This window comes from Suncus etruscus, chromosome X (genome assembly GCF_024139225.1).
Source record: "Suncus etruscus isolate mSunEtr1 chromosome X, mSunEtr1.pri.cur, whole genome shotgun sequence".
NCBI classification, from domain to species: Eukaryota; Metazoa; Chordata; class Mammalia; order Eulipotyphla; family Soricidae; genus Suncus; species Suncus etruscus.
In genome coordinates this window covers 50,472,852-50,495,945 of record NC_064868.1, presented here as the reverse complement: position 1 = coordinate 50,495,945, position 23,094 = coordinate 50,472,852, and the positions used below count along the sequence as shown (strand labels likewise).

Below are 23,094 nucleotides of genomic sequence, written 5' to 3'. Positions count from 1 at the left end.
ATTTGATTATAGTATGAAATACCTGCCATGGGATAAGAAAGAATTTAAATAATTAAAATAAATATATATTTGCATATAAAATATATTTATATATCAGGAATTATAAGTATTGTATTACAACACAAACTATTGAAATATGGTGTTTATGCATAAGCAAAATATGTGTAAAATGTGTGTAAAAATGAAAAACATCTATACATAACATTATGAGAGTGGAACTAGAAAGCATGGAAGAGTAGAAATGGGAATGACAGAGGCGAAAGAACATTGCCTACAATCATAAAGAGAAACTCTTTTAAGAAGATAAAAAACTAGCGTGATTGCAGAAAATGGAGTCAAGTTGAACAGTGTTTCAAATATCAGGGAGTCTTTTTACTAAATGAAACTGGGATTGCAGTATTGTTAAAAGGGAGGAGACTGGAGGGGTCTTAAAAAGCAGCTGCAGCAGCTGCAGCTGCTGCAGTACTCACAGTCAGTCAAAAAAAGCTGGAGCTCCTCGGGAGAGTCTAATATGGCAAGAGGAGTCCTTGCATCCAACACAGAAGCTGAGGGCCAAGAGCCCACCGCAGGGGACACCGCTGCCATCCTCTTTGCCTGTCCCGCCACCCTTTTAGACGAGCTCCACGCCTAGCACTCGCAATCAGCCGGTTCGCTCATCGCCCGCGGATCCTCTTTGGACACTGGCTTAAGGCTGAGGCAAGAACGAGGTGTCCGGTTTGGGCACGTGAGCCCGCGATTCAGAGCGGTGGACCAGACGCCAGGCAGGGCAAGGCCTCCTTTGGTGGGCGCAGGATGGAGATGGGGGTGGGGTGTGCTCCTGCTGTAAAGAAGGGGAAGGCAGAAGGAGGATGGGGAGGGAGTGGGTGGAAAGGAGAGTGCCGTGGACCATAAGAGAAAGAGGTGGCAATAGGAGGCAGCCACAAGAAAAACCGAAGGTGTTCACGGGGTAGCTATGGCGCTAGTTCCGAAAAAAAAAGGGGGGGGGGGCAAATGAATAAAAGAAAGAAAACGAATAGGGCCAGTCAGGGTTATGTGGGCAGCACTCCTCCGTGTTCAAGGCTGGAAAAATTGAGCGCATGCTGTGAAGACTGCAGGAATAAGGTGCTTTGCAGGAATGCAAGAGTGCTCCAGAAGCGGGTGGTGGTGAAGGCAGTGGACTCTAAACAAGCAAGAGGTAGCCTGCCCCCTCCTGTGTGCAGACTTCCTAATCTCAGTCAGCACCACTGTCTCTAAGTCCTGCCTCCACCACCTAAAAGGACCTAAATGGAAAGAGAGCACTGCAGGCACTCAGCCAGGAATTTCATCACTGCTGCCAGGCTTGTGAGGGAAAATTTAGGCACAGATGGCACAGCAAACAGAGGAACGTTGCTGTTGAGATAACTTTGCCTGGTGTCACAATGAATACTTTTTCCTTTCTCCACTCTTTCCTGCAGGCATGAAGACCCCCAACGCACAGGAGGCTGAAGGGCAACAAACCAGGGCTGCTGCTGGACGGTCCACTGGGTCTGTAAGCATGACCAAGAAAAAAGCCTCCCAAAAGAAGCAGAGAGGTAGACCTTCGTCCCAGCCGCGCAGGAATATCGTGGGCTGCAGGATTTCACATGGATGGAAGGAAGGTGATGAACCCATCACCCAGTGGAAAGGAACTGTGCTGGATCAGGTGCCTATAAATCCCTTTCTTTACCTGGTGAAATATGATGGAATTGACTGTGTCTATGGTCTGGAACTCCACAGAGATGAAAGAGTTCTGTCTCTTAAAATTCTTTCCAACAGGGTGGCATCATCGCAAGTTAGTGATGCAAATCTTGCAAATACCATAATTGGTAAAGCTGTGGAACACATGTTTGAAGGTGAGCATGGTTCTAAGGATAAATGGCGGGGGATGGTCTTAGCCCAAGCACCTATCATGAAAGCTTGGTTTTATATTACCTACGAGAAAGATCCTGTCCTGTACATGTACCAACTTCTAGATGATTATAAAGAAGGGGACCTCCGTATCATGCCAGAGTCCAGCGAGTCTCCTCCAGCAGAGAGGGATCCCGGAGGAGTTGTAGATGGCCTGATAGGTAAACATGTGGAATACACCAAAGAAGATGGCTCCAAACGGATCGGCATGGTCATTCACCAAGTGGAAGCCAAACCATCTGTGTATTTCATCAAGTTTGATGATGATTTTCATATCTATGTCTATGATTTGGTGAAAAAATCCTAACTGTAGAATAAACGGTGCCACATTTGTGGAAGGAGATGCATAATTTCTAGACATACAAAACATGTTACTTTTCAAAGTATTGAAATTTTAAGTGCCTCTGTTAATTCATCATCTTTGCCAGCATAATTGTTTTATTCTAAAAAAAAATTGATGTGGCTGTGACATACTGTGTGTAAGTACTTTGTCATGTTAAAATATTGGGTGTGTTTAGTGGATGGGGACATGAAAAGAAGCAGGAACAGCTGTAAATACAGGTCATGATACAATGTCCAGGTAGTATCTCATACATATTCTTCTAAAGAATGGAATAGGAATAGTTCTGGTCTAGGGAGGGAGAAGGGGAAGGAACTAGAAGTGGGTCTGTGGTGTAGTTGTGGATGTGAGGTTATAGTTTAGGAAGAATTGAGGATTACCAGAATTAGAGAGGCTCCCTGGTGTTAGGGGGAAGGATAACATAAAAGGAGGCGGCACCAAAGTGGAAAGGGGTAGATTAACAGGCAGAGAGAGTTTTGAAGCCTTAGAGAAAAACTGATTAAATTGAGTAGAGAGAACAGAGAGTTGGGTAAGATCTCGGAAAAGGCTAAAAGGTATATAAAGGGAGGATCTGGCATGAGGGAGGGACCAGAAGGGAGAAAAACACCTAGGAAGAAAGAATTAGAAGGTGGACTTTCACAGGAATTCAGAATACAGATAATATTTTTGGTGGAGTTCAAGCCATGAGAGATGGAATGCTCTAAAAATAATTAGAATTCTGGGGCCAGGCAGTGGCGCAAGAGGTAAGGTGCCTGCCTTGCCTGCGCTAGCCTTGGACGGACCACAGTTCGATCCCCCGGCGTCCCATATGGTCCCCCAAGCCAGGAGCAACTTCTGAGTGCATAGCCACAGGAGTAACCCCTGAGCATTACCGGGTGTGGCCCAAAAACAAAAACAAAAAAAAAACAACAACAAAAATAATTAGAATTCTGTGATTCAACTGTGATGGTAGTCTAAGTGGTTTTGTTTTCAGGTCAAAAGGCATGGAACACTAGGACTAGCAGTTCTGTCTTTGTAAAACCAACTCCATCCACTGTGCACTGCTGCATAGATAGTTGGTGTTCCATGAAGAGATGGATGTGGTTAAACCCATTTATATCTCTCAGATGTATGACTGACTCTTTGTCTTTGTCTTTCCCTGCCCCTTGTTTTTCTAGTTTTGTCGTGGAAAAAATACCATTCAAAACCATCTCTCTGGTTCCTTACTCCACCCATCAAAAAACAAACTTCTGCCCTCAAAGAAAGAGGACTGGTGCTTCCCTACCATATCAGGTTTCCTTAATTCCATGCTAAAGCATGAGAGAAGTGTAGTACAGGGAGCTGCCAGGAGTTGAAGGCAGGTGGTGATTTCAGTTCGTATTTGCTAATTGTGGCATGTAGTTATTTATCTCATAAGTTAATTAAACCGAACCCACCTCTTTGTGGCTGGAGCTAGGTTCCTTTTAAACATGAGAAAATTTGTTCCAACAACCACTAGCATACAGGGCAATTTCAGCTATCTCTTCGTTTGATCTTTGTGCCTTTAACTATTTGTACATTTTATTTTTTTTTATTTGGATTTTGGACCACACCCAGCGATGCTCAGGGGTTACTTCTGGCTCTGTGCTCAGAAATCACTTCGGGCAACTTGGGGACCTTATGTGATGCTGAGTATTGAACCCGGATCCATTCTGGGTCAGCTGCATGCAAGACAAACACCCTATCTTTGTGCTACCACTCCAGCCTCATTTCTACATTTTAAATTTCTTCTTAGACATTTGAAATCTTTCACATTACAAATAATTATGTTTCTTGTTTCTCCTAAAGCAATATGCATATTTCCATATATATTTCTTTTTATATATTTCCACATATATGTGAACCATATCAAAACAAACGCATAAACAGCATTGATCTGATGAAATACACAGCTGAGTTTAAAGTTGAATTCCACTCCAAAATTATTCTTCCCTAACTTTCACTTCATGTTGACCTTCCTCTTTTACTAAAAGGCCCTGTTGGATTTTGAAGTCATCTGTCTCTGAAGTGTAGGGTTCGACCCAGGAAGAGCTGTTTAGTTACTGTATTGATTACCTTTGATTCTTTTTTCTTTTTGTTTTACCTTAATCTCATCAAGTCTTACTACGTTTGGGCTGCTGACATGCAGTATTCTAGACACAAGCACTCATGATCAGGTATGAATAAAAGCAGTGAATCATGGGGTCTTACCCCCCAGAAAGCTTTCACTTTGGTGTGAGAGAAAGAGAAAATACAATATTATCAGTTTGATATGTCATGAAGGAAAATGTAAATTAAGTTATTAAAATAATGAAAGGAGGCTAATATTGATAGAAATGGGGCAGGCGAAGCCTCATTTGAAAACATGCCTTTGAAGAAAGTCTTGTGAATGTATTAAGAAAACTGATCCTGTGCATGTGGCAATGCAACATGTCAAGGAGAGGCACAACAAGGATTGAGTCCCCAGGACATGCAAAGTAAAGTATGTCTCTCATGAGAGTGGAGTGATGAGGATACAAGCATGGCTGGACTGAGTGAACCAGGTAGAGAATATGAGGAAGTGAGTTTAGAATGGTTTTGGAAATCTGAGGGAAGTACCTAACTTAGAGCCTTGGAATTCTCAGAGTGGAGTTTAATTTTCACACTGTGGTGTACATCCAGTAGAACCTCTACATGATTTATTTTATATGTGAATGAGGTCACTCTGGTGAGGTTTGAAAATGAGTAACCAAATGGGACAAGTCTAGTAGTCTTGTTAACACATTAGTACACCAATATTGTTTTGTATCGGTTTGTCTTATAGTGTATATAAAAGTCAATTACCTTCTCTTTTAAAACTGTCTTTGGAATATAATTGTTATAGTTTTCTTGTAGATAAACTTTAAACAGTCCAGCTCCCAAGATAAATTGTCCATGATTTTTGCTCTTGCTTGTCAGATTTTATAAGTACATATATCTGACCCTCAGCAAATTATCTCCTGATTTTTCTATATAAAGTGTTTACATCTGCCTTTCATCCCTAAACATTTTTACAGAATATGAAATTTTGAATTGAAAAGATATACATATTCTCCTGAAAATACAGGATAGCTGCAATGAAGTAAAAAAATCAAAGCAATTGAATCAGAATTAGATAGAAAACCTGTTCAAAATATACTTAAAATGATTTGTAACTGTACTCTTATTTAGCAATATAATTTTTTTATTTGGTTCACACCCGGTGATGCTCAAGGGTTACTCCTGGCTATGCACTCAGAAATCGCTCCTGGCTTTGGGGAACAATAGGTTCGTCCTGGGTCAGCCACGTGCAAGGCAGATACCCTATTGCTGTGCTACTGCTTGGGCCCCAGCAATATAGATTCTGAGTAAAGCATTGTCTTTTTTACATTCATTTTCTCTTTTAAAATGTGTATGCGTGTTTTAGTTGAGTATAAGCAATTTTCATTGATTTGGCACATATTAGTGTTGGTTATTTCCTATGACAGTATTAGAGGTTCTGGCTTTCTTTTATCTTATTACTTTATTGCAATACTGTTAAGAGATATGGTTATAAATTCCAAACCTTTTCTCCAGTTCATCACTATACTTAATTGCAAGGTGTCAAATTGGATTTCCAGAAGTCTCCTTTCTTGTGGAAAAAATGCACATGCTGTAACTCCATGGGGATAGGGGAAGTGGGTCTGTAGCATGACCTTTACAGGAAATACTTCAAACCAGGCTGAAAAGGAATGAAATATGGACCTGGGGACCTTTCAGTCACATGGAGCAAGAGGAAGAAGCCTGGACCACAGTATTTATTGGGAAAATAGGATTACCCCCATGGGCAGGGGTGGGAAGAAATTAAGATAAAATGCCTATCTAGAATTTTGTCCCACTCAGGTGTGTCTTTGACATACAAAATAGGAAGCCATAATTGTTAAGGATATAGGTTGATATGGCCATAATAGTTTAGTGAGGCTGATTAACCCAACATTTTTATTTTGCAGCATTAACATCCCATATCTTGTATTGTATTTAAAGAATTATTGCAGGATTATGGTATACCTATAATGATTAATTCTTCATTTCCAGAATTAAATTGTGCTTAATACACTGTTTTTTTGAGTTTTAAGAGCACAAATAAAAACATTTTCTCTTGTCAAATTTATAAACATTTGAGAGATAAAAATAATTGCATAGAATATATTATTGATAAATATTAGATTGAAGAATAGACCTAATTATGAAGTCATACGTAGTTATTCTTAATTCAGTTAAAGCCAGAGATGCACATCTTCTGGTCTTTCTTTTTTTTTTTATCTTCTGGTCTTTCTAATAGGGACACTTGCCTCTGGCCTGATGAACTTATTTCGTCTAAAATTAGTCTAAAATGAACTTACAACTCAATGTTTATACATTGAATATAACTAGATTCATCATATTTCCTAAATATGTAAATCCCAAATTATTTGTTACATGTCAATTCTCTCAAACTTATGAACAGAGAAGTAATTGTGATATAAGTTGGATGATTGGGAGAATATTATATGGTAGAAAGTACAAAATAAAAATGTAAAATGTATATTATAGATGTATTATCAGCATATGACGTTGTATTATCTTCTGTATACAAAATTATTATATATATTTTAAATTATCACAACAATGCCTGTTAACACCATCACCATACTAAGTGCATATTTTCTTTTACATGTTGAGAAATGTTAATATTCATTATCTTAGCAAAATTCAGGACTTCATCAATTTACCAGAAGGTTACATCCTGATAAACTCAATGTAGGTTGAAAATCTTAAAATACTGAAATATTACACATCTCTTATATGACTGCTTATCCTCATCTAATTTGAACATGAATAGAGCACTTTATTTGGAAAAATCACCGAGTGAAAATACCATTTTAAAGTATAGAAAATATTTTAATAGCTATAAGGCTGAAAATCAAATTAGGTTTATAATTTCTCAAATTAATATGTCCAATTGAGAATCACCAGACCCAAAGAAACTATGAAGCATTGAATTGAAATTGGTATTTTAATACTCTTCATTTAACAATATTTATGCTACCATTATTAATTTATCTTTTCTGATGTTACTATAGAATAGCATGTAGAAAGCAGAGACCATGAACAAAAATTAAAGGCAATTTTTCTGCCAAATGTGTATCTCTATTACAGTATCATAAACTGAATAACAAATCATTAAATAAAATCAGAGTATGTCAGGTTTATGCATATGCAACACTGTAGTAATATTTTTCATAACATATATTAAATGTTCATAAATTACTGATTTCAAAATTGGAACTTAGTGCTTTTGACCTTCATCATCCATTTCACCCACCATTTAAAAATTTTGCAGTTAGTATGCTCTAAAACATTCCTGAGTATAATGTATAGTAGATTACATGTTAGAAGATTTATTTTTAAGTTGTTTTTATTGTCTTTAAAAAGAATCAACTGGTGATTTTCCAAAAATAAACTACTTACTCATTAAAGAAACAATATTAGAGATTGGAGTTAGTATCTATTGGTTAATTACAGGAGTGACTAAAAAATCTACTTTCTTTAAAGAGATTAAAATACAAGGAAAACAATCTTTCGCTAAATCACAAGTAAAATGACATATTTCCTTTTAAATGTCTAGTTGAGATATATGTTTGTGAGAAAGCTCCCCAGTGCTTAAAAATGGAAAAGTAAAAATGGAGAAAGAATAGGAACATCACTGAATGATTTGGCAGCATGGATAGGCATGAGTGTTATTCCAGTACTATATTAACTGGGAAAGAATTTGTTTCTAATTCTGTTTAAATTGGATGATTGGAAGTAAATTTTTCTTGTCTTCTTTTCTCTTTGACCTCTAATATGTGACATTCCTCAGATTGGAGTCCAAAAGTTATAGATTGCATGACATAAACCCTGATTTGATCCTTAGTGGCAAATAGGGCTTTCTAGTAATATCAAGAGTAATCTGTGACCACAGCCAGAACTAAATTATGAGTACTACCAAGAATTACTCAAAATCTAGAACAAAAATAAGTTTTACATAATGCCCTGCTTTAAACTATCCAAGGGTTTTATGTTATATTGAATGTACAATTCAATCAATTCAATTATCTTGTTTGACCTATAAAATTGTAGATTATATATCTCAAACAGAATAATAATGCTCTTGTAAAGGAAATAATGATCCTTTTGTTTAGCTATTGCATTCATTTGTCATTCTCTAGCTTACCATATCTGACAATTTAATTACTCTGGTTGTGCTTTTTTAGACATTACTTAGGAAAAATTGCCAGGGTACATGGAAGATATGCAAAATGTATGTAGGACCAGTGCTATAAAACCATACCAACTAGATACTTTTCACTATAGCAATATCAATCTACTACTTTTTCCTAAAAGCAAAGTATATTAAAATGTCCTGTGTGTACCTATTTGTTTCCATTGGCAGCTTTCATATTTTAGTCTCCATATCCTTGTGTGTTATTTGGGTTATGAGAATTACACAAAAGTAGTATACACTTAATTATACAAGAATTTTTCCATGGGGCCAGAGCGATAGCGTAGCGGTAGGGCGTTTGCCTTTCACAATGCTGATCCAGGACGGACTTCAGTTCTATCCCCAGCGTCCCATATGGTCCCCCAAGCCAGCAGTAATTTCTGAGCGCATAGCCAGGAGTAACCCTTGAGCGTCACTGGGTGTGGCCCAACAACCAAAAAAAATTAATTTTCCACATGTCACTTATAATGTCAAGTGATAGAAAGAAAAATGCATTAAAATAATATGAATGTATAATAAGCAGCTACCTAATAGTTATTTTCTTATTTCAAGCAAAAGTTAAAAGTCAACTAGAAATATATGAATTATATAAATATAAATATATATTGGTTTTGGGGCCACACCCGGTGACACTCAGGGGTTACTCCTGGCTATGTGCTTAGAAATCTCTCCTGGGTTGGGGGACAATATGGGGTACCATTGTAGGTTAGCGCTGGCAAGGCAGAAGCCTTACCTCTTGTACCACTGTTTCATCCCTCTAGAGTATATTTTAAGGAGTGGTATTGCTGGATCATATGAAAGTTCAATTTGTAGGGTTTTTGTTTCTTTTTTTGTTAATTTTTTTTTGTTTTTGGGTCACACCCGGCAGCACTCAAGGCTCCTGGTTCTACGCTCAGAAATCGCTCCTGACAGGCTCGGGGGGACCATTTGGGATGCCAGGATTCGAACCACTGTCCTTCTGCATGCAAGGCAAACACCCTACCTCCATGATATCTATCCGGCCACTAGGGTTTTTTTTTTTTGTTGTTGTTTTTTTGTTTTTTTGTTTTTTTTTTTTTTGGCTTTTGGGCCACACCCGGTGTTGCTCAGGGGTTACTCCTGGCTATGCGCTCAGAAGTCGCGCCTGGCTTGGGGACTATATGGGACACCGGGGGATTGAACCGCGGTCCATCCAAGGCTAGCGCAGGCAAGGCAGGCACCTTACCTTTAGCGCCACCGCCCGGCCCCTAGGGTTTTTTTTTGTTTGAGCAATATCCATATTGCTTTCCCAAAAGGCTGGAACAGTCTACATTCCCACCAGCAGTGAATGAGAGTTCCTTTATCCCCACATCCACCATCAGTACTAGTTATTCTTGATTTTGTGATGTGTGCTAGTCTCTGGAGTGAGATATTTCATTGTTGTCTTAATTTGCATGCAGATCATTTTTCTAAATTGAGTTTTTGGCCCATGGGTAGATGTCTAGAAGTGGAATTGTTTGGTCATATATAAGTGAAATTCTTAGTTTTTTGAGATGCAGCCATATAGTTTCTACAAAGTTGGACCAGTTAACATTCCTATCAGTCGTGAATGAGGGTGTTATTTCCCCACATCCATGACAACACTGATTACTTTTATACATTGTGATGCATGCTGGTCTACTAGTGTAAGATGATATCTTACTGTTTTTTGCTTTTCCATTCCCTACTTATAAGTGATACTGAGGGTTTTCTCATAAATCTTTTGTGTATCATTGTGTCTTCTCTGATCAAGTTCTTTTTCTCCCTCTTCCCTCAATTTTTGATGTGTTTTTTTCATAGATTCTACAGTGCTATACATATTTTACTCTTTTATTTAATAGATGGTTTCCAAATATATATTCTCCATCTGTGGAGTGTTTTGTTATTCTGACCATTATTTCCTTTGACATGCTGAAACTTCTTTGTTTGATATTCATATTTGCTTATCTTTATTTAATTTTGCTTGCCCAGTGGTTCTGAATCACTAAAGATACTTCTGGCTTCAATGCCATAAGTGATTCTACCTATGTTTTAATTAATGTAATTTTTGTATTAAGGTATAATAGAATTTTTAAATCTATTTTTATTTGGGTTTTGTGGTTAGTATTAGAAAATGATCTGAGTTATTTTTTGCATGTGAGTGACCAGCTTTCCTAGCACCATTTGTTGAAGAGGCTTCCCTTGTATCACTTTATATTTTCTCTGTTATTGAACTGTAATAGTCCATATACAAGGAAATCTGAATCTATAGTTTTAGTCTATTCTTATTTCATAACCACACTCCATTTATTATTACAAGTTTATTTTATAAGTTGAAGTAGAGGTAAGAAAAGGCTCTTGCCTTTTACCTCCTAGAATTGCTTTGTTCAGGCATGTATGTTATTTCATACAAACTTTAAAAATCATTTTTATCTAAGTCTTTAAAATATCATATACCAAGATCAAATCATATTTATTTTGAGGATGCAAGGATATTGTGTTATATGCAAATAAATCATTATAATGCATAATATAAATACAAGGCACTGTAAAATAATTATCATATCATTAGACAAAAACATTTAAGAAAATCAACCATCCATTCATGATAATAATACTCATTAAAATTGTGATGGAATGAATTGTCCTCATGTAGTTAAAATCAATTATTACAAGTAGACAACCATAGCAAACATCATACTCAATGGTGAAAAACTGAAAGCCTTCCCTCTATGATAATAGAGGAAACTCTTGTCATTACTATTCAATATGGTAGTGAAAGTTTGTGCTAACAATTAGGAAAGAAATAGATATTAAGCACGATGAGATGGGAAATGAGGAAGTTGAAATCTCACTATATAGACATGGTATATTTAGAAAATTTCCATGACCCTACCAAAAAATCATAGAAACAATAGACTTGTACAGTAACATGATAAGCTATAAAATAAACACACAAAAATTAATACAAATAATACCACTCACAGTTACATATCGTAAAAGTCAAGTAACTGAGATTCAGCTCAATAAAGAGGTGAAATACAGGGTTTTCTGTCTGAGGCAACCAAAAAACACCATCAAACATAATCTCCAGGGCCCAAACCAGGTAAACTGGCCCCACTCAATAAGGTAGGGGCTGATTCCTGCCACGTGTTTGGGCACAAGAGAGCCATTATAAAGGACTGCTGCCTTGCTCCCTGTCTGCTTTTCTGCACGAGGCAACCAAGAAGACACCATCGATCATAATCTCCAGGGTTCAAACCTGGTAAACTGGCCCCATCCAATAAGGTGGAGTCAGAGGAGCACGGCAGCTCTGTTTTGCTCTGAGGCCATGCACATCTTCTAACCCATGAACCCCAGCACAGCACATAGTAAAAACCACACTACATGTGTGGCAACGGGGAAACAAAGCAGGACAAACCCATATATAGAGAATGAAGACAGCAGCTCTGATGACCCAAAAAGTACCTACCAGCTTGGTATCTTTTTAGATAAGGTGTTTAGAGTAGAAATATGGAGGATGCTCAGAGAGCTCAAAGAAAGCATAGATTGAGCTGAATAGATCACAAAGGTAGAACTCAGAAAACTCCACTCTGAAATAAAAGGTCTGAAAAACTCCCTAGATGAAATGAAAATCTCAATGAAAAGCCTCTCCAGCAGAGTAACAACTGAGGACTGGCTCAGTGAGCCAGAGGATGAGATGCAAAACAACTCCATATATCAGAAAACATTGGAAAAGAGCCTTAAAGAAAATGACCAGACAATGGAGAAACTACTCAAAGAATGTGAACAGAAGAAAATAGAAGTCTTTGATAAACTCAATAGAAACAACAGATGAGAGCCCGAAGAGATAGCATAGCAGCGTTTGCCTTGCAAGCAGCCGATCCAGGACCTAAGGTGGTTGGTTCGAATCCCGGTGTCCTACATGGTCCCCCGTGCCTGCCAGGAGCTATTTCTGAGCAGACAGCCAGGAGTAACTCCTGAGCACCACCGGGTGTGGCCCAAAAACAAAAACAAAAAAAGAAAAAGAAACAACAGATGAATCAATGAAGTTCCAGAGACCCAGGAAGAGAATAATAATAAGAGGAGTTGGCCGAAGAATGAGAAGAGGAAGAGGAGGAAGAAAAAGAGGAAGAAGCGGAAGAAGATTAAGAAGAAAAAAGGGAAGAAGAGGAAGAAGAAGATGGGGTGGAAGAAGAAGAGGAAGAAGAGAAAAAGAAGAGAAAAGAAGAAGAAGAAGAAGAAGAAGAAGAAGAAGAAGAAGAAGAAGAAGAAGAAGAAGAAGAAGAAGAAGAAGAAGAAGAAGAAGAAGAAGAAGAAGAAGAAGAAGAAGAAGAAGAAGAAGAAGAAGAAGAGAAGAAAAAAGAAGACAACAAATGAGGAGGAGGAGAAGACTGGGGATGTGGTTCAATTTGTAGAGTGGATGACTTATAGGTGTCAATGCCTAGAATTGAACCCAGATGATCTCATATTCATGCTCTAATATTCTCACTAACTCTATGAATTCGTGTATATCTGTATGTATAAAAATGTGATTACTTATGCATGCTCACATCTAATAAAGCAACTTTAAAAATTAATAAAGAGGTAAAATACATAGAATAAAATGTATTTTATACAATTTATACAAATAAACCTAGATGCTAAAATTTTTGAATTATTTTTGAATATAATTATATATAACTTTATGACAGAATCTATAGTCATCTTTAATAAATCAATGCCATTGGAAGAACACACGAATGCGAAGATAAACAAATTGACCTGTATTAAATTAAGAAGGCTCTGCACCACAAAATAAGCAATAATCAGAGAAAAAGACATCAAAAAATTAATATCCAAGACATATAAAGCATTTGTAAAACTGTAAAACTCAACAAGAATAAAACTAACTAGTACCATCAATAATCAGAAAAAGAAATGAACACAAACTTTCCCCAAAGGATATATACAAATGATAAAAGTAAATAATAATTACTTAATATCAGAAATTCAAATAAAAACCATAATAAATTATTACTTCACAAAACTGAGATTGGCTCATATAAAAAGGAATAAAAATATCCAGTATTGTTGGGGATGTGGAGAAAAATGAACCTCTATTCAATGCTGCCTCGGATGGTGATTGGTTCAATCATTTTGGAAAGTAATTTTGACAGTCTTAAAAAACCCCACAGCTTCTTTTGAGCTCAGCATATGACACAGTAACTGAACTTTTGGAAATCTAGCAAAGGCCCAAATTTTATTCAGAAAAAGATATTTGCACTCTTTAAATATTAGGAAACCAAAGACCAAAACTACCTAGTTGTACAGAATATATCAGCATCAGTAGTATCCTTTGATTAACCTGGCTCTCATTGCTTCTTTGTGCTGATTTAATCTTTCATTCAGATGATGGTTAGATGGTTATAACAGGTTAATTTTCATATACTTTCAGATAAATTCATACATTTCTATGTCTTACTACAAATTGAGGGGGAAAACTGGGTGGAACCCAGGGGCCAAGGGGTATCAGGAGCATTGAGTGGAAATAAAAAATGATCAGTCCTATATAACAAAACCAAAGTTAATGATAATAGAATTAAGAGACCCAAACTACAACAAGCTATACACAAAAGGGTCCTGTTACTTTAGAAGTCCAGGGGGCTAAGGGTGGAGGTATGGGATGCATGCTGGGATTATGGAGAATGGAGATCAACAATGGTGCTGGGAATGATCCTAATTCACTGTCATTATGTACCTTAAATACAACTGTAAAAGACTTGTAATTTACATTGGTCTCAATAAAAATTATAGAAAAGAAACTGTGGTATATCTATACAATGGAATATTAAATAGTTACATATTTACAAATATGTAAATTATTTAATATTTCATCTATTGAAATTGATATCATATTTTTATTTAATGATAAAAATTTTAATATTTAGAAAATGAAGTCATTTTAATATTTAGAAAATAAAGTGTCTAAAGAAAAAATAACAAAGTGAGAAAGGGAGAGAAAGAAGAATGTCTGCTATAGAAGTATGTAGGAAGAGGGTGGGGGTAATAGGTAAATTAAGGAAACTGGTTGAGGGAAATGTGCCTTGGTGGAAGGTGTAAACTATATGACTAGAATTCAATCATGAACAACTTCGTAACTGTGGAAAAAACTTGTATTATAACGTATACTACTGTGTTTAAAGTAATATACAAAGAAGTTAGAGCTCCTAGACATATAATGATATTCTCATTTGTGAGATATTATAACAGATAATATGCTAATAATACCCAAAGACAATAGAGCTAAGGGGCAGGTGGATTGGTCAATGGGAAAAAGCTTGTCACAAAGAATAGGGATGTACTAGGGCACTTCCTAGAGCAGAGAGGGGAGCACTATATTAATAATAGATGGAAATATTACTCTGAATAAGAACTGGGTGCTGAAAGTAGGTAACTTACATGCATGATCCCCTTTAAGTACATTACAAAATACAGTGTCTAAAAGGAATAAAAACATAAGAAAAAGAGTGATACTGAAAGAAAGAGGAAAAATGACTGCCATAGAGGTAGCTATTTCTACCACCAATTGGTGGTAGAAAATGTGCATTTTTTAAAACAATTTTTATTGTGGTGAAAATTCTTTCACAGTAATATTTGAGGCACATAGTGACAATGAATGAGGGGCATTCCCACCACTAGTGTGTCCTCCCTCCACCCCTGTTCCCAGCATGCATCCCACATCTCCCTCCTTTACCCCCGTAATGCTAGTACACCTTCCCCCCCACCTTGTACAGCATGTTGTAGATTGGGTATCTATTCTGTTGTCATTGACTTTGGATTTGGTATTCATGTCTGATCAGTTTTTATTTCGGTCTCGGTACCATTCAGAAAATGTGCATTTTTAAAGGAGATGAGTATGGGTCATTGTATGACAGAAGCTCAATATTTTTTAAATTTAATTTAATTTTATTGAAATCATTGTGATTTACAAAGTCCTTTACAGTTGGATTTCAGACATACAATGAATCAGGGCCAATCTTACCAAAAGTGTTAATAACCCTCTACAAATGTTCTCCAAATGCTTCAGATATCACCCTACTTGTCCCCCAACCTATCAGTATAACAGGCACATTTTAAGTTTAGATTATTAAAGTTTGGGTCTCTTGATTCCAGTGTTTTTTGCCTTTAGCTGGGTATTTAAGTTCTGTACTTTGTTTGCTTTTTGTTTTGGGGCCTCACCCATTGGCGCTCAGGCTATGTAGATAAGGCTACTCCTGGCTATGCGCTCAGAAATCGGTCTTGGGTTGGGAGGACCATATGGGATGCTGGGGGATCAAACTGCAATCCATCCTAGGCTAGCGCTTGCAAGGCAGACGCCTTACCTCTAGAGCCACCACTCCAGCCCCATGATTCTGTACTTTTTTAACACCACCACGCACCTGAGACAAATTAGCCTTGGGCCCCATCCTTTCTTATTTGTTTTTCTTCTCCCCCAACTCAATTTCTTTTCTTCTCCTTGCTATACTCTGAGGCCAGCTGTGTTTGAGACAACTCTCATTTAAACCATTGCACTTTTCATGCAGTTATTATAAAAAATCACATATATATGATATTATTCTGTATTTATCCTTCTAACATAATATTGCTCATTTACATCAGGTTGCAGCAAATTGCATGATTGCACCATTCCTTACAGATATGTAGTATTCCATTGTATATATGTACCACATCATTATAATTCACTCATCTGTTGTAAAAGTGAAAATGTTCAAATAAATCAGATCAGTAATGAAAGGGGAGGTATTACAACAGAACTCTCAGAAAGCTAAGACATCATGAGAGCTTATTAATAACAACTGTACTCTCTTAAACTAGAAACTCAAAAGAAATGGAAAAACTTATGGAAATATATAAATCTCCAGAAACTGAACTAGGAGGAAGTAGAAGACACAAACAGACCAATCACAGGTAAGGAAAATGAAACAATAATTAAGAATATCCCCAAGAACAAAAAAAAAAAGAATACCCCCAATAATAAAAGTCCAGAATAGATTAATTTAGGGTGAGTTTTTATCAAATAGTCAGAGAATAGTTACTACCAGTGATTCTTAAACTCTTCCAAACTATCGAAGAGAAGAGAATACTCCATAATTCCTTCTATGAAGCTAACATTACGCGCATTCCCAAAGCTAACAGAAATACTACCAGGAAAGAAAACTACAGACCAATTGCACTATAGAATATTGATACAAAAAATTTTTGGGGTCACACCCTGCAATACTCAGGGTCTATTCCTGGATATACACTCAGAAATTGCCCTCGGCAGACTCGGGGGACCATATGGGATGCCAAGATTCGAACCACTGTCTTTCTGCATGCAAGGCAAATACCTTACATGCTATCTCTCTGGCCCCTACACAAAAATTCTTAATAAAATTTAAACAGTGAATCCTACAACACGTTGAATGATTGTACATCACGACCAATTGGGTTTCACCCCAGGGATGCAATTATGGTTCAATATATACGAAAATCAACATCATAGGTTAAAAACCTCATGGTCATAAAAATTGATGCCAAGACAGCATTTGACAAGATCCAACAGTAATTCATGAATAAAACCATCATCAAAATAGGTGTAGAAGAGACCTTCTTTAAGATAGTAACAGCTATCTATAAAAAGCCTATAGTCAAATTATTGTTACTGGCAAAAAATGAAAGCATTTTTACTAAGGTCAGGCACTAGGTAAGGATGTCCATTGTCTCTACTCTTATTTAACATCACATTAGAAGTCATTGCAATAGCAATCAGGCAAGAGAAAGAAATAAAAGGAATCCAAATTGAAAAAGAGAAAGTCAAACTATATTTACAGATGAGACCTATACTATGAAAACATCAAAGCACTTAAGAAACAAATTGAAGTAATCCTAAGGAAATGGAAAAATGTTCCAGCTCATGGATTGAAAGAATCAATATTATCAAAATCACTACCTTACCTAAACTTCCATATAGATTCATTGCAATCCCCATCCAAATTCAGACAACATTTTCAAGGTCTTAGATCAATCAATTATAAAATTTGTGTGAAACCATAAAATATCTAGTATAGCCAACTCCATACTTAAAAACAAGATACTTGGAACCATCTCATTACCTAACTTGAAGCCCTATTACAAAGCCATAGTGGTCTTAGCAGCATTGTAGTGGAACAAAGATAGACTTTGAGACCAATAGGTCAAAATAGAACATTCAGTGACAACCCTGAAAGAATATGGTCAATTAATCATTGACAAAGGAGCCAAAAACTTGAAATGAAATAGATACAGTCTCTTCAACTAATGGTATTTGAAAAATTGGATAACTATATGTAAGGAATTAAAGATTGATCAATACCACACACTTTACCCAAAAGTCAGTGGTCAAGCCAGAGAGATTGCACAGAGATAGGACATTTGCTTTTCACACAGTTGATCCAAGACAGAAAGTGGTTCAAATCCTGGCATCCCATATGATTCCCCCTGCCTTCAAAGGGTGATTTCTGAGCGCAGAGCCAGGAGAAACCCCTGAGCATTGCTGGGTGTGACCCCAAAAACAAACAAAAAAGCCAATGCAAAATGAATTAAAGACCTTGACATTAGGCCAGAATACATCAAGTTCATTGAGGAAAACATAGACAAAAGATTCTAAGACTTAAACCTCAAAGAAGTCTTTGATGATAGGATTCCAATGGCAAGAACTATGGAATCAATTCTGAATAAATGGGACTAAATCAACTTAAATAGTTTCTGTTTAGCAAAAGAAACATGGGCTAAAACCAGAAGATAGCTAACTGGTGGGAGAATATTTTTTCACTCAACACATCAGATAAAGGTTGGATATCTAGGATATACAAAGTGCTCACAAAGTTTAACTCCACAAGACCTAAAAATCATCAAATATTGGGAGAGGAAATGAACAAACAATTCTCTGAGGAAAACCAAAAGATATCCAACAGGCACATGAAAAATATGATCATCATCACTTACCATTTGGGAAATTAAGACAACAATGAGATATCATCTTACACAAGTGAGGATGGCACATATAAAAATACTGGCATAATCTGTGTTTGTGGGCTGTGGTGAGAAAGGAACTCACATCCAGCGCTGGAGAGAATGCTGCCTGGTACAACCCCCATGGAAATGGTTTGGAGGGTTCTCAGTAAACTCAGAGATGAGGTGCCATAAAACTCACCCAACCCACTTTTGGATATCTTTTTCCAGGAGAGAAAAACTTTCATACAAAAAGTTGTGTGTATATCACTATTCATTGCAGCACTCAGCACTCAGTACTACACTCAGTACTAATAGTTAAGACTTGGAATCAACCTAGATGAAATTTAGTCTTCAACTGCTTAGTAAAAGTATGTTTTACAATAATTCAATTAAAAATTTATCTAAATAAGAGCTACTGGAATAGTTGCATACATATATATTATAATAAAACATAGGGATTGGAATTTTAACAGATTAATCAAAAGTAATTTTTCCATTAAGAAAACAATAAAATATAAATGACATAACAAAAATAAATCTTTATCTAAAACTACAGTATTATTAATGTAATACATCACAATTACTCAAATATGTCATGGAGAAAAGATCTAAGATAGAAAATATGAGTTTGATGAATACTTATCACTTGGGGCTATTTATCCAGGCTATAGGGTACTGCTCAAATAATCAGTAGAACATATGTTGAAAGTGAAGATACAGAAAGTAGTGTCTAAAGCCCAGAGAAACACTCTTACTTGGAGTTGTGACTTCAAAGTAGGTATTCCAAGAATAAGGGCTAATGAGAATTATATAAGATGTCCCATAAATGTTTATCAGAATATTTCTTTCTAGAAGATAGAGCTTTACATAAGTTATAAGTAAAAATGTTATGGCCAGTAATATTATGATATTATCTTTATATTTTGATTAAAATTTATTGATACCAGCGTCCTTTTTAGAGATTTAGTATTATAAACAGTGGCTCTGTGAATATTCAAATCTTTCCCCATTCTGATTCTGTTACTGATTATTATGAACCATGTTCCTGTTGTTTTCTGAGGATTTTGGTTTGCTTTTTGTCTTTTATTCATTTTAACCATGTTGGGTTTTATCTTGTTATAAATAAAGTATTTATATGGTACTAAATTTTGAGTTTCTTAAAATATTTAAACTATTTTTGCACTCCCTAATACTCCCACTCCACCAAATTTTAAAGCTATATAATTAAAAATTGAAATTCACAAACCTGTTTTACAAAGATCTCATTACTAATAAATAAATCATTTTAACGATGATTATGGAACTATTGCTACCAAATTCCAGTAATACAAGAAAACATAAAACATGGTGACAATAAAAGGAATTTAATGAAGTTTAATGGACAAACTGAATAAATATTTGCTAAATAAATACGAGGAATAAAGTCTTCTATTATGAGAATATGCTGTTAGTAATTATTAGAAATGGAAATAAGAAGGATAAAATTCATATGCAAAATGATCCAAGTTTTGTAAAAAAAATACGAATTCAAGAAAATAATTGGTATTTTGTTGTGAGCACTGGGAAATGGAATTTGACTTGATAGCATTATGTAAGCAAATTATTTTCCAGTTAGTTAAAGAAAACGAAAAAGGACATAATTTATAAAATTAAAATCTAAAAATGACCAGTCCAAAAACCTTAAATAGAAATTGGATGAGGAGGTAAGGCAATACCAATAATTTGTATTTCAAATTATTCTGCTTAAGAGAAAATTCATTTTATTTATAAACAGGAAAGTATTAAGAATGAAAAGACTACTAAAATTAGAAATACAAAATGAACACATAAGCTATAAAGAGCTGACCAAGAAATGCCAGAATTCCAAAGCTAGAGCAGTGGACTAGAATGCTGGTGAGCACATGGGGGGCGGAGGTGGGCAGTGAGGGAGGGGAGAGCAGTGTTTGGCAGGAAGGGGAGGCCTCTACCCTGGCAGGAAGCTGCGCTACAACAGGAGGGAGGAGACTGCAGCCAAAGAAGCAGCAGCAATAGAGTCCTATGTAGTAATAAGAGTCCTAGCCTACAACACAGAGGCTGAGGGCCAAGAGCCCACCGCAGGGGACACCGCTGCCATCCTCTTTGCCTGTCCCGCCACCCTTTTAGACGAGCTCCACGCCTAGCACTCGCAATCAGCCGGTTCGCTCATCGCCCGCGGATCCTCTTTGGACACTGGCTTAAGGCTGAGGCAAGAACGAGGTGTCCGGTTTGGGCACGTGAGCCCGCGATTCAGAGCGGTGGACCAGACGCCAGGCAGGGCAAGGCCTCCTTTGGTGGGCGCAGGATGGAGATGGGGGTGGGGTGTGCTCCTGCTGTAAAGAAGGGGAAGGCAGAAGGAGGATGGGGAGGGAGTGGGTGGAAAGGAGAGTGCCGTGGACCATAAGAGAAAGAGGTGGCAATAGGAGGCAGCCACAAGAAAAACCGAAGGTGTTCACGGGGTAGCTATGGCGCTAGTTCCGAAAAAAAAAGGGGGGGGGGGCAAATGAATAAAAGAAAGAAAACGAATAGGGCCAGTCAGGGTTATGTGGGCAGCACTCCTCCGTGTTCAAGGCTGGAAAAATTGAGCGCATGCTGTGAAGACTGCAGGAATAAGGTGCTTTGCAGGAATGCAAGAGTGCTCCAGAAGCGGGTGGTGGTGAAGGCAGTGGACTCTAAACAAGCAAGAGGTAGCCTGCCCCCTCCTGTGTGCAGACTTCCTAATCTCAGTCAGCACCACTGTCTCTAAGTCCTGCCTCCACCACCTAAAAGGACCTAAATGGAAAGAGAGCACTGCAGGCACTCAGCCAGGAATTTCATCACTGCTGCCAGGCTTGTGAGGGAAAATTTAGGCACAGATGGCACAGCAAACAGAGAAACGTTGCTGTTGAGATAACTTTGCCTGGTGTCACAATGAATACTTTTTCCTTTCTCCACTCTTTCCTGCAGGCATGAAGACCCCCAACGCACAGGAGGCTGAAGGGCAACAAACCAGGGCTGCTGCTGGACGGTCCACTGGGTCTGTAAGCATGACCAAGAAAAAAGCCTCCCAAAAGAAGCAGAGAGGTAGACCTTCGTCCCAGCCGCGCAGGAATATCGTGGGCTGCAGGATTTCACATGGATGGAAGGAAGGTGATGAACCCATCACCCAGTGGAAAGGAACTGTGCTGGATCAGGTGCCTATAAATCCCTTTCTTTACCTGGTGAAATATGATGGAATTGACTGTGTCTATGGTCTGGAACTCCACAGAGATGAAAGAGTTCTGTCTCTTAAAATTCTTTCCAACAGGGTGGCATCATCGCAAGTTAGTGATGCAAATCTTGCAAATACCATAATTGGTAAAGCTGTGGAACACATGTTTGAAGGCGAGCATGGTTCTAAGGATGAATGGCGGGGGATGGTCTTAGCCCAAGCACCTATCATGAAAGCCTGGTTTTATATTACCTACGAGAAAGATCCTGTCCTGTACATGTACCAACTTCTAGATGATTATAAAGAAGGGGACCTCCGTATCATGCCAGAGTCCAGCGAGTCTCCTCCAGCAGAGAGGGATCCCGGAGGAGTTGTAGATGGCCTGATAGGTAAACATGTGGAATACACCAAAGAAGATGGCTCCAAACGGATCGGCATGGTCATTCACCAAGTGGAAGCCAAACCATCTGTGTATTTCATCAAGTTTGATGATGATTTTCATATCTATGTCTATGATTTGGTGAAAAAATCCTAACTGTAGAATAAACTGTGCCACATTTATGGAAGGAGATGCATAATTTCTAGACATGCAAAACATGTTACTTTTCAAAGTATTGAAAGTTTAAGTGCCCCTGTTAATTCACCATCTTTGCCAGCATAATTGTTTTGTTCTGGGAAAAAACCCACATTGATGTGGCTGTGACATGCTGTGTGTAAGTACTTTGTCATGTTAAAAATATTGGGTGTGTTTGGTGGATGGGGACATGAAAAGAAGCAGGAACAGCTGTAAATACAGGTCATGATACACTGTCCAGCTAGCATCTCATACATAGTCATCGAAAGAATGAAATAGGAATAGTTCTGGTCTAGGGATGGGGGAGGGAAAGGAACTAGAATTGGGTCTGTGGTGGGGTTGGGGCGGTGAGGTGACAGTTTAGGAAGAATTGAGGATTGCCAGAATTAGAGAGGCTTCCTAATGTTAGGGGGAAGGATAACCTAAGAGGAGGAGGCACCAAAGTGGAAAGGGGTAAATTAACAGGCAGAGAGAAGGCTTAGAGAAAAGCTGAATAAATTGAGTAGAGAGGAACAGAATGAGTTGGGTAAGATCTGGGAATAGATACTTAAAGGGAGGATCTGATATGAGGTAGGGACCAGAAAGGAGAAAAACACCTAGGAAGAAAGAATTATAAGGTGGACTTTCACAGGAATTCAGAATATAGATAATGCTTTTGGTGGAGTTGGAGCCATGAGAGATGGAATGCTCCGGAAATAATTGGAATTCTGTCATATAACTGTGATGGTAGTCTAAGTGGTTTTGTTTTCAGGTCAAGAGGCATGGAACACTTGGACTAGGAGTTGTGTCTTTGTAGAACC

The 23,094-nt window shown here is 37.5% G+C and overlaps 2 protein-coding genes across 6 annotated transcripts in view; both read left to right on the top strand.

Annotated features, from left to right (window-relative positions):
* Positions 1–2,302, top strand: part of LOC125999262 (spindlin-2-like) — a 182,604-nt gene extending 180,302 nt beyond the window's left edge. Inside the window, exons 1-2 of one of the 3 annotated variants that reach the window (XM_049767341.1) lie at positions 653–781; positions 1,434–2,302. In XM_049767341.1, the coding sequence (XP_049623298.1) occupies positions 1,436–2,212 (777 nt within the window). In that variant the 5' untranslated portion in view covers positions 653–781; positions 1,434–1,435 and the 3' untranslated portion in view covers positions 2,213–2,302. Of the gene's footprint in view, positions 1–652; positions 782–906; positions 938–1,433 lie in introns of those variants that run through there. The other 2 variants (XM_049767343.1, XM_049767342.1) reach the window with 2 other exon arrangements.
* Positions 653–22,396, top strand: LOC125999261 (spindlin-2). 3 transcript variants are annotated; one of them, XM_049767339.1, is made up of 2 exons: positions 653–781; positions 21,477–22,396. In XM_049767339.1, exon 2 carries the CDS (start codon positions 21,479–21,481, stop codon positions 22,253–22,255), a length of 777 nt encoding a protein of 258 aa, XP_049623296.1. In that variant the 5' UTR covers positions 653–781; positions 21,477–21,478; the 3' UTR covers positions 22,256–22,396. The 3 variants fall into 3 exon arrangements, with proteins under 3 accessions (XP_049623296.1, XP_049623295.1, XP_049623297.1); XM_049767338.1 differs by lacking the exon at positions 653–781 and adding an exon at positions 20,627–20,824; XM_049767340.1 differs by lacking the exon at positions 653–781 and adding an exon at positions 20,950–20,980.
* Positions 22,397–23,094: the final 698 nt, after the last annotated feature.